Source organism: Schistocerca nitens, chromosome 7 (genome assembly GCF_023898315.1).
Source record: "Schistocerca nitens isolate TAMUIC-IGC-003100 chromosome 7, iqSchNite1.1, whole genome shotgun sequence".
NCBI lineage: Eukaryota > Metazoa > Arthropoda > Insecta > Orthoptera > Acrididae > Schistocerca > Schistocerca nitens.
The window spans coordinates 1,503,223-1,518,244 of record NC_064620.1 but is presented as its reverse complement, the minus strand read 5'-3'; the positions used below and the strand labels follow the sequence as shown (position 1 = coordinate 1,518,244).

The window sequence follows — 15,022 nt, the reverse complement described above, 5'->3', positions numbered from 1 at the left end:
TTTTTTTGTTCAAGGTCTGAAGATTGCTCATGAGCTGAAACAAGTTGTCAGTAAATATTTTTTTACGATTGTGAACTAGGATTTTTAATCCATACATTTCAACATAACAGATCACTTGTCACCGTATTTGACAATGTCAAATAATAATACAAAACTAAACTATAGACTTTGTGGGGCAGCGGTATAGAGAAACCGGGAAGTCCAATGAACAAACGTTTCACAGCATTTCCCTCAACGATGTTAACAATCGATATACGTGAAATTTTAACTCCGAAGAAGTGGTATCGTTGGGAAAAAGGAGCGAGTTCGGATGTTTTGTTGTGAATGCGATGGAAAGATCACTCAGGGCTCTGAGTATTGATTCATGTGAAGACTCCTCTAACTTGAGTGAGGCCAGCAATGAAAACACTACGAAGTCAGCGCAATCGGTAATACTCAGTCAACACATATAAATGTAGCGGCTAGGTGTAAGCATTGTACTTGCATTGGAGTGCGTTCATACGTAACTCTTTGTTTGAAACGTTCGTGCTATACATTGTATTGGTGTTGTTATTATTGTTGATTGTTTGGCAAAATGTAATTCATTCGTCGTTTGCATATACGTGCGTAAGTCTTTGATGCTGTAAGTAGCAAAAATGTCGGCGGCAACGCTCGTTTTCGATGTGGCGAGGTTGTCTCATTTGCACAACATACTGCTGCATGTAAATTTTTGGAACGTTATGTGTAAGAAGTGATGAACACTGTTAAATGATGATACGGAACACTGTCTATTAAAGAGTTAATTACTTTATGTGAAACTGATACGAGCGTCTTTAGTTTAAGTGAGTGTGCGGTGTTGTTTATCATGTGACGTTTACTACATTCATGGTGTTGTATTCCGTCTACAGAAGCATATAATAGCAATAAATGCAGTGAAACGCAGCCGTCGGAACAAGCAGCTCAGATTAAAAGTTGCATTTTGAAGTTTCGTACTTTGTTTGAGAATACGTGGTTCCCCATTAACGAATGGTAGGCTACATGCGGTAAACTACGAAAATTGGTACAGATATAATTTAGTCATTTTTCTTACACCATTGTGAAAGAAAAGGAATTATTTAGTATCAGAGTTCGGAGTCGCTAGTGAAAAGTTTTGTAATATCGATGTAAGTTAGTGTTTGTAAAATTGGATGTGCAGCACCTATTTTTAGTTAAGTTGCACGAAATCACTCTTTCTCACCAGAAGTTTTTTAGCATACACAAAATAGTTGTTTTCATTTTCTTCTGAAACATATTACAATGAAATAAATGTAATTGTTACAGACACAACTAACTTTTTTAAAGTTCTCTTTTCATATATTCTTATTTGACCCTCTGCCACAAAATCCTATGGAAGCTTACAAATCTTTTATCTTCTGTTGCTAAAAAGAGTTTCAGTGTATGTTTGTTAATCATTTTCAGAGGACACAAAACACTATATCAGAGTCTTAGTTTCTTGATGCCTTCTATGATTAAATGTGATTGACATCACCTTCACTGTTGCATTTATGAGATGTCACGTTGACACAATGTTGCCAGAATCTCACACAATTGAACCTGTCGTGCCATTCTCACTATGATGTTTCTATCATGTCTGCAATGGTATCAATGATGTCATAGGATCACCAATCAGTCTTATTTGATAGTCTACTCAATTTATATGGTTGTAGGGCTATTACAGTGTTCAACCAACTGATTAATCTTCAGGTAGGCTATCTGTCAACATTTAATTTTGTCTTTTTACATTGAATGCCATATTGACATTTTTCTGTAGTGGTGGAAGCTACTTGTTGGAGTGATGCTGCCGTACTACATTGTTTCTATGTAAGTTTTTAAAATCAGCAGCGGTGGCCGTGCGGTTCTAGGCGCTCCAGTCCGGAGCCGCGCTGCTGCTACAGTCGCAGGTTCGAATCCTGCCTCGGGCATGGGTGTGTGTGATGTCCTTAGGTTAGTTAGGTTTAAGTAGTTCTAAGTTTTAGGGGACTGATGACCACAGCAGTTGAGTCCCATAGTGCTCAGAGCCATTTGAACCAAAATCAGCAGCAGAGCTGATACAGGTTCCGCATAAATCATACAATCATTATTGTTTGTTGCCAGGAGACAGCATTTACAGCTTGTGATTGGGGGCTAAGAGAAACTGAGCAAATCTGTAACTTCACAACATTGCCTCTCTGCAGAATGTGGTGCTCATTCACCTTAAAAGAACCACATTGTACTTATAAATAAAAGGAGAGAAATATTTTGTAAATAATACTCAAATAAACAGAACAATTAAAAGTGTTGTGGATTGCAATAGCTTTGTGCATTGTTCCAACCCACTTAATTGAAAAACTGTATCTGTTATGCATTTCTGATTATTGCGTCATCGAGTAAAATTGATTCTGACCAGAATCTTGTAGTGTGTGTGCGCGCACCCATCAAAGCTAGCCTTATGAAGTGATGTGACAACAATAGTAGAGATATTGAACATTAAGGACAGCAATGTGGTACTTTGGGACTGAACATTTGATGCGGTCACTTTACTGCAAAAATTAATAGTAGCAGCAGACTTTCTGCAGATCATGCAGTTATCTGTAATGAAGTACTGTCTGGAAAAAGCCACATAATTATTCAGTTAGATGTTAAGATTTCAAAGTTGTGCAGAGATTGGCATCTTACTTTAAACGTTTGGAAATGAAACATTATGCACTTCAAAAAAATTGAAAAACATGGTTTCCTATGACTATAATATCAATGAGTCACAGTTAGAATTGGCTAACTTGAACAGATCCCTGGGTGTAACACTTTGTAGGGATATGAAAGGGAATGATCACATGGACTCAGTCATAGGTATAGCAGCCGATAGACTTTGCGTTGCTGGTAGAATGTTGGGGAAGCTGCTTACAAATCAGTTGCATGACCCATTCCAGAATGTTGCTCAAGTGTTTGAGATTCAAACCAAATAGGATAAGAGGGATACTGAATATACACAGAGAAGGTAGCACAAATCGTCACAAGTTTGTTGAACTTGTGCGAGAGTGTCACAGAGCTGCGTAAGAAACTGAACTGAAAGACTCTTGAAGATGTAAACTACTGTGAGAAAGAATACTAACAAAGTTTCAAGAACTGGCTTTAAATGACTACTCTGAAGGATATACTACATCTCCCATGTATCACTCACATAGGGATTGTGAGAAGAGAATTAGCATAATTACATGCACAGAGGCATTCAAGCAATCGTTCTTCCCATGCCCCGTGTGTGATAGGAACAGGGAGAAACCGTAATAACTGGCACCATGGGATGTACTCTCCACCATGTATTTCACAGTTGCTTTACTAGTATAGATGTAGATGTAAGCCTTAAATAATACGGAGGTTGGGTAGATGTTTGCAAAATGCGGAGTGATGAGAGGCGATCCCAGGCAGTGTTTTGTGGTATATTTCAACATAAGAAAAAGATAATTTGTAAGTAGAAATCTCACATCAGAACCTAGGCTGTACCACACTGAAATCAGACCAGTTATTAAGTACCTGCTGGACTGTTGTCCAACCACACAGGGGTGACACTGCAAACTATTGGTGCCCCTGTGCGCCTAGAAGTATGTGTTCATCGTATCTAGAGCCAGAGAACTCTGTGCGACAAATACCCATACCTGGAGGCAATTTGTCATGGCATTGCTCATCAAAAGAGCACTGGGCTTGAGTGTGTGGCATCAAGATGGAAAACTCATAATGAAGAGACCAAAACTATCGCAAGCTGCTGCTCATAACCCCCCCCCCCTCCACCGCAGCAGTGTCATTGATAAGATAAGGCAGTTAAAATGCTGAGAGATATAATCCAAATACATTTTCTCCTGTAGGTATGCCATGGGAGGAAAACAGATACATTAATCAAAGAGAAAATATGCTACTAGTTCCAGAACAGATAGTGAGTCCTTTTTATTGGATTAGATTAATACTTGCTCCAAAGATATTTTTTTAAAGATTACTAATTTATTTCTAAAAATTCATGTATTGAATAGAAGGTGTTGTCATTCAGAAATTTTTTATTTGTTATTAAATGATATTTGGCTATCTGTCAGTCTTTTGGTGCCCCCAGGGCACTCACCACTCTTTGGCGAGTTCGTGCTTGGTTACCACAACTTTGCAGCATCTTTTCCCTTCTGTGCTGCACGTCTATCCTCCTGCTACTCTTTTTTCCGCTCCCTTGGGAACATGATACTTTTTGGGAAAGTGTTGTGAATTTTCAGTAGCCTGACATCAGAATACATAATTCCCAGCCCTGGGTCAACAGGTAGTGTTCACATGTACCCTCTGATACAGGCCAGGCCCAGGGATGGATGTTTGCCTGTGCTGTTACCCTCCCAAATTTCCAGTTGGTCCCTCTGTCAGGAGTTCAGTAGGTGTGAACAATTGGCTAAGGTTGGTGAGGCCCCCCGCCCGCAGTTGAAGGGAGCCTGCCACTGGAGATGCTGGCAATCGTGGGGGAATTTCTCGCAATGAGCCAATTGCCTTCTCAGTCTATATGTATGAAATGTAAATGGAATTAGGCTAAAGATTCAGAGACTCTCCCAGCTGTACCTCAGTTCCTCATGGTATAATGGACTTAAGGAGGTCAGTCCTTTGCTACAGTTACTCCATTTAATATTCAGATTGGTGCCTTCACACATTTCAGTGTGGCGCATGACACATACTCAGCCATCGACCTTTCGATCTGCGACCCTAGCCTATTACTGTGTGTCCAGTGGAGTGTGCACGACGACTGGTGCAGTAGTGACCAATTTCCGAACTTCCTGTCATGCCAGTGTCACTCTTCTGGGTGCCCCTGCAGATGGGCTGTGAATAAGGCTGACTGGGACTTGTTCACCTCCATTGCCACTATTGAGCCTCTTTCCAATGATGCCATTGATACGGTGGTTCACTCGGTCACCATCAGCATCGTTACTGCCTCAGAATCTGCCATTCCCTGTTCTTCTGGGTCCCCTCGGTGGAGGACTGTAACTTGGTGGTCGCCCAAGATCGCTGAGGCGATTAAAGATCGCAGGTGGGCCCTCCAGCGTCACAAACAGCATCCCTCAAATGAACACCTCATCACCTTTAAATGGCTCTGTGTGCGAGCCCACCGTCTCATTCGCTGACGCAAACAGGAGTGCTGGGAAAGGTATATCTCCACCATTGGCCTCCGTACCTCTCCATCGCAGGTTTGGGCCAAGATTAGGCAACTCTATGGCAGTTGGACACCCATCAGAGTACCTGCGCTTTCATTGAATGGAGCAGTCTGTACTGACTCGGACACAGTTGCAAACCACATCGCGGAGCATTTTGCTCAGAGTTCCGCTTCTGCAAATTACCTGCAGGCCTTCCACTCCCTGAAAGAGTGGTTGGAACGTCGGAGCATTTCATTTCACACGCACTACCCTGACTCGTACAATGCTCCATTCAGTGAGTGGGAATTCCAAAGTGCACTAGCTGCTTGCCCTGAAACGGCTCCCGGGCCAGATTGCATTCACTGTCAGATGCTCAGACACCCCTCGGTGGACTGCCAGCAATGCCTCCTAGACCTTTTCAACCGTATCTGGGTTGATGGTGAGTTCCCGTCACAATGGTGGGAAAGCATCGTAATCCCTGTGTTGAAAGCTGGCAAGAACCCACTGGAGGTGGACAGCTACTGCCCCATTAGCCTCACCAACGTTCTTTGCAAGTTGCTCAAATGCGTGGTGTACCTGGAGTCTGCCATCTGTATGGCCTTTGCCCGCCATCAGCATCTGGTTGTCGTCTTTTTTGACATGCAGAAGGCATATGGTAAGACATGGCGACATCACATCCTCGCTATGCTTCATAGGTGGGGTCTTCGGGGTCTGCTCCCGATTTTCATACAAAATTTTCTGTCTCTTCGTTCCTTCAGTGTGCAAGTCGTGGCCTCCCATAGTTCCTCCTGAGTTCAGGAGAATGAGGTCCCGCAAGGATCTGTCTTGAGTGTCTGCCGCTTTTTAGTTGCAATTAATGGGCTCACTGCGGCAGTGGGAACGTCTGTCTCAGCTTCCTTGTATGCTGATGACTTCTGCCTATACTACAGCTCCACCAACGTTGCAGCTGCTGAACGGCAGCTGCAGAGCGCTATCTGCGAGGCGCAGTCTCGGGCTGTAGCGCACGGCTTCCAGTTTTCGGCTGCCAAGACCTGCATTATGCATTTCTGCCGGCCTCGCACTGTTCACCCTGAGACACGGCTTTATCTTGACGGCGAACCTCTTTCAGTGGTAGACACACACCTGTTTTTGGGATTGGTTTTTGATACCCGGTTGACTTGGCTCCTCATATTCGGCAGCTTAAACAGACGCGTGTGTGGCATCTTAACGCTCTTCATTGCTTGAGTCACACCAGCTGGGGTGGCGATTGGTCTACCCTTTTACGCCTGTACCAGGCGTTAATCCAGTCAAATCTAGAGTATGGGAGCCTGGCTTACGGTTCGGCATCCCCTTCCGCGTTGCGGTTGCTTGACCCCATCCTTCGCAGTGGAATCAGACTCGCCACTGGAGCTTTCCGCACAAGCCCTGTCACTAGCGTACTTGTGGAGGCTGGTGTGTCTACATTGTGGATCCAGCGACAGTGATTACTGGCCACTTACGCTGCCTACGTTTGTAGCTCGCCCAGGCATCCGAATTACCGTCTGCTACTCCCAAACTCAGTTGTCCATCTGCCAGTGGCGGCGGCCCTGATCAGAGTGTACGATCTCAGTTTGTGTCCGGGCTCTTCTCTCTGGGCTCGAGTTTTACCCTCTCCCTCTTGTTTTCCGGGCCCATATGTGTGTACCTCCGTGGTGTGTGCCCCCACCCGTACCTTCGGCTCGATTTGGCACAGGGCCCGAAGGACTCAGTCCCTCCTGAGGCCCTCCGCCACTGCTTTTTTTCAATCCTTGCCGCATTTCGAGGCTCTGACGTTGTCTATACTGACAGTTCGACGGTTGCCGGTCGTGTCGGTTATGCTCTTACTCTAGGGGATCATTACGAACAACACACATTGCCGGCTGGCTCCAGTGTTTTCACTGCCGAGCTGGTCGCCATCTCTCGCACCCTAGAGTGTATCCGCTCCTGCTCAGGTGAGTCCTTCGTTATCTGTAGTGACTCTGTGAGCGGTTTACGAGCTATCGACCAGTGTTTCCCTCGCTCTTGTCTGGTGATGGCTATCCAGGAGTCCCTCCGTACTGTTGCCCGTTGCGGCCGCTCTGTGGTCTTTGTGTGGACCCCAGGTCGTGTCGGTATCCCAGGAAATGAACGTGTTGACACGCTGGCCAAACAGGCTGTCGGTGCACCGGCCTTGGAGATTGGCCTTTCGGAGAGTGACCTCAGGTCAGGTTTGCGGCAGAAGGTACTTCGCACCTGGAGTGAAGAATGGTGCACCCTGCCTTAACCCAACAAACTTCGGGCCGTCAAGGAGACGACCGGTGTGTGACAGTCCTCCTTAAGAGCCTTCCGCAAGGACTCAGTTGTTCTCTTCTGCCGGCTCCGCATTGGTCACACCTGGCTGACGCACAGTCATCTCTTGCTCCGTGAGGACCCACCTCTCTGCCGCTGTGGATCGGTGTTGACAGTGGTCCACATCCTGTTGGCGTGTCCATTTTTAACTGCACTTAGGCAGACGTTTACGCTGCCTGGTACGCTCCCTGGACTTTTATCGGATGACACAGCAGTGGCATACCTAGTTCAGAGTTTTATTCGTGCAGGGGGCTTTTATCGCTCGATCTAAGGGTTTGTGTCCTTTTTTGTGTTAAGTCTGGCCTTTGGCCTACGGTTTTAGATTGTGGTTTTTAGTGTGTTTCTTGGTGGTTGGCTTTTCCTTTTTGTTTCCATGGTCGCCCAACCACTGTAAATCTCTATGTGCTTTTATTTCCTTGTTTTCTGGTCTTTGTCTGTGTCTTTCTTGTTCTGTGTCGTCCCTTGTTACCTCTTTTACTTGTTTTTATGGTCGTGGAACAAGGGACCGATGACCTTTCTAGTCTGGTCCCTTCGACCCCCACAAACCGACCAACCATCTTAATGCAAATTATAAAGACATGGTAGCTTTCATGGTATGTGACATTAATAGTGAAAAATGTATGCTTGGCACCTGTGGAGAATGTCCTGGACCAAATAACCTACTTGGCGTCTTAAAGGAACTTGACATCTTTCCTGATGAAGTAATTTTCCAACGCTGGTACAAACCAATAGAGCCAAGATCACTACACAGGTAATCCCCAGTGATGAATTTTTACATTCTCTTGTTGTTGATAAGCTGGTGCTTTTAAAATCCCACCACTTTTATCATAAAAGCTCAAACCCAATATTTCAAGGAAATGATTGTTAATTTTGCAGAAAACTATACATTTACATTACAGGATGAAATTCAAAGTTTTCACTGGACTAAAACACAACCACCACTGCATTCTTTTGTCACCTACTTTAAAAATTAGGACAAAGTGTGATGCAAATCTATTTGTGTAATTAATGACCACCTTGATCACAATACCATGACTGTGTACACCTTTCAGTTTCGCCTCATTGATGGCTGATGGTCATGTTGGCTTCGCCTACGTGCACAGAGGCCATTTTGAACAGCATTCCTTGCCTGATGGCTGTAGTGTATTCACTGCAGAGCTGGTGGCCATCTCTCGTGCACTTCAGTATATCCATTGATGCCCCGGGTAATCGTTTCTTATGTGTACTGACTCCTTGAGCAGCAAACAAGCTATCGACCAGTGCTACCCTTGCCATCCATTGGTAGCGTCCATCCAGGAGTCCATCTATGCCCTGGACTGGTCCCGTCGTTCAGTGGTGGTTGTGTGGACCCCAGGACACGTCGGCATCCCAGGCAATGAACTTGCCGACAGGCTGGCCAAACAGGTTATGCAGAAACTACTTCTGGAGATTCGCATCTCTGAACCTGACCTGCGTTCTGACTTATGCTGTAGGGTTTTTCGGCTTTGGGGGACGGAATGGTATAAGAGTACACAGAACAAACTACGCGTCATTAAGTAGACTACGAATGTGTGGAAGTCTTCCATGCGGGCCTCTTGCAGGGAATCAGCTGCATTGGGCACGGTTGGTCAACCCACAGTCTCCTCCTGCGCCATGAAGACCCGCCTGAGTGTGGGTGCAGCGCCCAGTTGAAACTGGCCCATATTCTGGTGCACTGTCTCACTTTGAGTGCCCAGCGACGAAGTCTTGGGTTACTTGACTCATTGCCGCTAATTTTATCTGACAAGGCCTCGTCGGCTGATTTAGTTTTACGTTTTTTTCGTGAGGATGGTTTTTATCATTTGATCTAAGTTTTAGTGCATGTCCTTTGTCGCTGTGTGTCCTCCACCCTAGTGCTTCTAGGTTGGAAATTTTAATGTGTTGCAGGGTGGCTGGCTTCCCCTTTGTTATTCTCACGGTCAGCCAGCCATGGTAATCTGCTTTGTTGTTTTAATCTCTTAATTCCGTTTCTGTGGTTTTGTTGTCCCCGTTTGTCCATTTACATGTTTGTTGCCCTTCATCGTTCTTGTGATTTTTTTTTTCCTTTCATTCCGTTTTGAGTTCCCAGTCTCGTTTGTTTTATTCTCACACTTGGGGCATTGTTTTATTTGGAACAAGGGACTGATGACCTTGTAGCTTGGTCCCTTTCCCCCTCTTTTAATCCAACCAACAATCACCTCATTAGGGAAATTAAGAATATCATAATAATGTTGAAATGGTTATTAACTTCAGCAGCCAGTACAAAAAGGAAACTTCATTAATGTTTCCAAACACAAAAATGACTTTGATTTATTAGTATAGTAGACTGTGCCTCATAACATGGAAAGAATTCTTGTGATGGGATAGGTGGAACAACAAAACAAGAAGTTACACGATCTTCCCTTTAAAGACCTTACGTAGAACTTATACTGACTCCACAAGGTATATTCAAATACTGAATATTACTGGAGTTGGAGATATATATTTCTTTCTTTACCTGAAATTGAATAAATTGAAACAAAACTGACGGATTTGAATGTTGTCTACCAGTTAAAAGAAAAAAGGAGCCATCACAGATACGTCCCTATAAGTGACAATCAAATAAGATGCATTCTTACTTCTACAGGCTCAGAGTTTGATGATCATCAAACTTCAGTACATTTTACAAACATATCCTCTTTCACAAATAATGACTTTTGTGTTTGTATATATTATGAGATGTAGTGGCTTGGAATTACTGGAGATAGAAGTGAAGATAACAAGGTTGTTGTGGTGCATTTCTTTCACCCTTATGGACCAAAAACTGCCTTTCAGCTTTCCAAAAATGATACTGTGCAGAGTGCCTGCAAAGACAATAGTACAGAAAGTGACTCCATTGAAACTCACGATGGTGTCTGGTAGAACATACTGATAAACTACGCAATGAAATACCAGGTTTGTTTAACTCTCTAATGGAAATTGTATCTGGGATGTAAATCACACCTACAGTTTAAATCTAAATACATAGAGAAACATTATTGTGTGTATACTCTATGCAAGTGTAGTACAACAAATGTATCGGTAAGTTAAGTTTAAGAAGTAGAGATCTAACCTGTTATGACTGCCTTTTGTTATTTAAAAGTAGAAATATTTGATCATTTATTGTATGCAATGACTTAAATATTCAAGCATTTGTGTACTAACTTGGCATTGAACGATCGTATATGTGTTGCAATTTACTGAAATTCACTGCTCTGTTACTCTCAATGTAGTTGAGTCTGTCATAATTTATTTGTGAAATATTCCTGTGGGTATAAAGAACATTCTGTAAAATTTTCACTTTTTTTTTTTTCTTGGATAGTGACCTGTGAAAATTGACATATAAAGATTTCAGCCATTTTTTGAAATGCTCTAGTAAAGAAAGGAGTGCATTCTCAGTACTAAAACGTGTACTGCATGTGGTTCTGTAAGTACTCAATACAGAACTAACATATTATGAGTGAGTCTGTCTTCCTTCATAAAAAAAAATTATGGTCTTAATGATTAATGATTGATAATTTGTTTTCTGTGTTTTCCGGAATGGGCTTGACTGACTCTTGCATGATAAAAAAATTTAAAAATGTATGCCTGAAGTTCATTTCATTCTGAACACACTGGTTTTTTAATTATTCTGATACTTTAAAATAACTTGACAATTAAACTTTCTGCAAACCTCGTTTTCCATTAAAACTTGCCCAACCGCCATTTTAAGAATGACGGCCAGAAAAAAAAAAACTGTGGCATTGAAAATTTTTTTCAAACGGTGTTCTGTGCTTGTCTGCCTATGGCAAACTCACAATAAAAAATCAGGAAAATAAAAATGTTATGCAACAAATTTTATTTATATTGGGTGATTTGAAATTGATTGACCGCCAAAGTTATTGAGGATTCATTTCATTAAGCTACCCAATGGGTCCAAAATAATTAAGGCATTTACATAAAAACTTTTTAAACGTAGGGTAACACACCGCATTACTGCAGTGCACTTGAATTATATTCTTCACAAAGACATTGAAAGTAATTTAATTGCACTGGTTAACGACGTCTTTGATGTCTTGAACTCCAACAGCTCCAAAACATGAATGCATCGTGGATTTGGAATTAATCTCACAAGTTAGGTGAATACACTAAAGAAGTTGGTGATGGAGACAGATTGTTGCCTTTCCAAAACGGTTTCATCAAGTAAATAAAATTTTATAATGAATAAAATCACTGTACACCATAATCCACGAGCGAGGGAAAGGGGGGGGTTCCTATATATGCTGATAATCATTCACAGTAGTGTATCAGATGTTGGACAATCAACTCATAAAAAGTTACGATAATTATTTTTTTTTTTTTTTTAACCCAAATTCCGCCAATATGTTTCCGTGACTGATCTTCGACACTCCTTGGCACAATTTTTCATCCTCCTCTTTTTTCTGCTCGCAACAGAGTAGATCAATTGTCACAGAAACATTGTCTTTATCGTCAACAGTCCAAACCACAATATTATTGAGCAGGGTAAGGAGAACATCAATAATATTGCACAATATTATTGGCCATCTAGGGGCCGCTTCAGATTCTGCGCCACTAAGTTTAATTACGAGTGAGCTCTATGTTGATGGTGAATAGGCAGTACTAGAAATCCCAGAAGCTGTGAACATCGAATAAAATTTATTAATAGATGTGGTAATAATGTGCGACAATTCTGTAATCTCAGATGTTCTTCCAGATGCAATGAAATACATTGCAGCCTATGTTGCGTTTAAGTGCCAAAACATCCATAAATCGTTAGGTTTTCCAGCAACAAAAAGTGAAGTATTTGAAGATGATGCTGCTTTTCATGGAAATCGATTGGGCAAAGAAAAACTGTAAAGTCTCTGTGCTCTATTTTGTAACGAAAGTTTCGTGACGTTCATGACGCAGTTATGGCTCTACATCTAAGAACAAGAACATTTATAAGGATTAGGGTATCTGCATCGAGAAGCAAAGAGGGAAGCCATGAAGAAATGTGCCAAAGGAGGAAGCAGTAATGCGTCTTCAACAGGTAAACAGCAATAGAAAACTGGTACATGCTACATAAAAATCTGCTTCTTCAACAAACGAGTGACTTATTTTTTAAATCTTAATTATCATTTGTTTTGTTCTAGTGTGTAATAAATCTGTCAGACACCGTGTACTGAGCTAAACCGAAACGAATGACTACCACGCCACGCGGCCAATGTCTGTGGTGTGGCGAATTTCCCGTGTAATCACAAAACAGAATACATTCTCTTTTCAAACAAGCAGTCTGATTTTTGGTGCCGTTTGTTACTACATATGTGTGTGAAAGCAAGTTTTCTGATTTGTACATTATAAATAAATGCGGAAACAGGCTGTGTGTTGAGGACTTGAGTACAGTTGAGCTCATTCGAGCCAGACTTTGAAGCTCTGATTATCGATAAACAGCAACTTGTTTCCAACTGAAAGATGTAGCCTGGATATCCTTTCATCTGAATCTAAATTTGAAAACTAGCTACTGATTCTGATTAAGTCTGATTTAACATCAAAGTTTGATTTTATCCTGATTTTTATATACATACGTACTCGATGTTCAGTTTATGTCACACAGCCAGGCTACACTATTTGTGATGTAAAAGTTTAATGCATATTTTAAATGTTATTCCTCTCTTACTCACTGAATATTTTTGTCAGGACTGGATTAATTTGATTTCATATTATTTGCTACAAATAAGTACCATGCGTGAACAGTAACGATTCTGTAAAAAAGTGCCTCCTTGAAACACACACACACACACACACACACACACACACACACACACACACACACACACTTAAAAGCATTTAACTCCCATGTATAAAACAGCTTCTCTTTCACGTAATGAGAACATACACAACGGGCGTTTGAAAAGCCCGTGCAAAAATAAAAACTACTTACGTGTTTGGGTTAAACCTTTTGTATTTTTCGCCTTAGTCTCCTTTTAGACTTACACATTTCGACCAACGCTGTTCTAATTTGTTGATCCCTTACAAATAATACAAATTGTCCAAGTCTGCAAAATAGCTATTAGTTGCTGCAGTCACTTCCTTGTTTGAATAAAATCTTTGTCCCGCCAGCCATTTCTTCAAATTGGGGAACATACAGTAGTCCGAGGGAGCCAAGTCTGAAGAATAGGGGGGATGTGAAAAGAGTTCCATTAATTTTGCGACCACAACTGCTGAGGTGTGTGCTGGTGCATTGTTGTGATGGAAAAGGGCTTTTTTGCAGTCCCAGTTGCCGGGGTTTTTCTTGCAGCTCGGTTTTCAAATGGTCCAATAATGATGAATAATGTGCGGACTGAAGACCACAACAACAACAAATGTGCATCTGTAATAGTTATACCTGTTTCCAGATAGTCGATGAGGATTATCCCTTGCGAATCCCAAAAGACAGTCGCCATAACCTTTCCAGCCGAAGGAATGGTCTTCGCCTTTTTTGGTGCAGCTTCTCCCTTTGTAACCCATTGTTTAGATTGTTGTTTGGCCTCAGGAGTATAGTAATGTATCCATGTTTCATCCACAGTGACGAAACAAAGCTTAAAGTCCTGCAGATTCTTCCTGAACAGCATCTAACCATCCTTGCAACAGTTCACATGATTTTGTTTTTGGTCAAGCATGAGCAATCACAGAACCCATCTTGGGAATAGCTTTCTTGTCCAAATGTTTATGCAAAATATTATGTACCTGTTCATTAGAGATGCCCACAGCACTAGCAAACTCACGCACCGTAACTCTTCTGTCATCCATCACCGTATCATGGATTTTATCAATGATTTCTGGAGTTGCAACCTCCACAGGGCAGCCAGAACGTTCAGCATCACTTGTGCCCATATGGCCACTCCGAAAATTTTGAAACCACTTATAAACTGTTCTAATCGAAGGTGCAGAGTCACCATAATGTTTATGGAGCTTCTCTTTAGTCTCCTGAGGCGTTTTGCCTTTCATAAAGTAACGTTTAATCACCACATGAAATTCTTTTTCGTCCATTTTTTTGACAATCACTCGACTTCCTTGATTCACACGAATGCCAAACACAAAGAAATAGACCAGTATGGCTGAAACTTGGTGTGCGTTCTTTTCAAAGATGCTACTAACTAAATATGACCTCGATACGTGCCGGTGGTGCCATCTCTTGGACTTTGCTCGGACTTTTCATACACCCCGCGTATATAGATCAATATAGTCCAGTTAATTTGCACTCCATTTTAAGAAAAGATTGTGATGGGATTCTTCAGTGCTTAATGTTCAGTTACATCTTCTAACAAGATGTTGATCATTTATTTTAAGTACTTGGATTGAATCCCTCATCCACATCTAGAGTTATAAAATATCACTTACCTCGTTATTTTATTTGTGGCCTCATTGTCTTCTGTGGGATAATATGTTTGTCTTGGATCCTACTTCTGACATGAAGAGATATTAACTGGTTAAGGGATTGTGTTAGTCAGGTGGCTTCCAGTGATTCTTTAATGAAATAATGTTTCCATTTAAAACTACTCTCCCACTAAGACAGTGCACAT

At 41.8% G+C, this 15,022-nt stretch overlaps 1 protein-coding gene across 1 annotated transcript in view; it reads left to right on the top strand.

The window, feature by feature from the left end:
* Window positions 1–270: 270 nt before the first annotated feature.
* Window positions 271–15,022, top strand: part of LOC126194724 (ARL14 effector protein) — a 64,705-nt gene continuing 49,953 nt past the window's right edge. Inside the window, exon 1 of the mRNA XM_049932974.1 lies at window positions 271–428. Within this exon, the coding sequence (XP_049788931.1) occupies window positions 330–428 (99 nt within the window). The 5' untranslated portion in view covers window positions 271–329. The remainder of the gene's footprint in view (window positions 429–15,022) is intronic.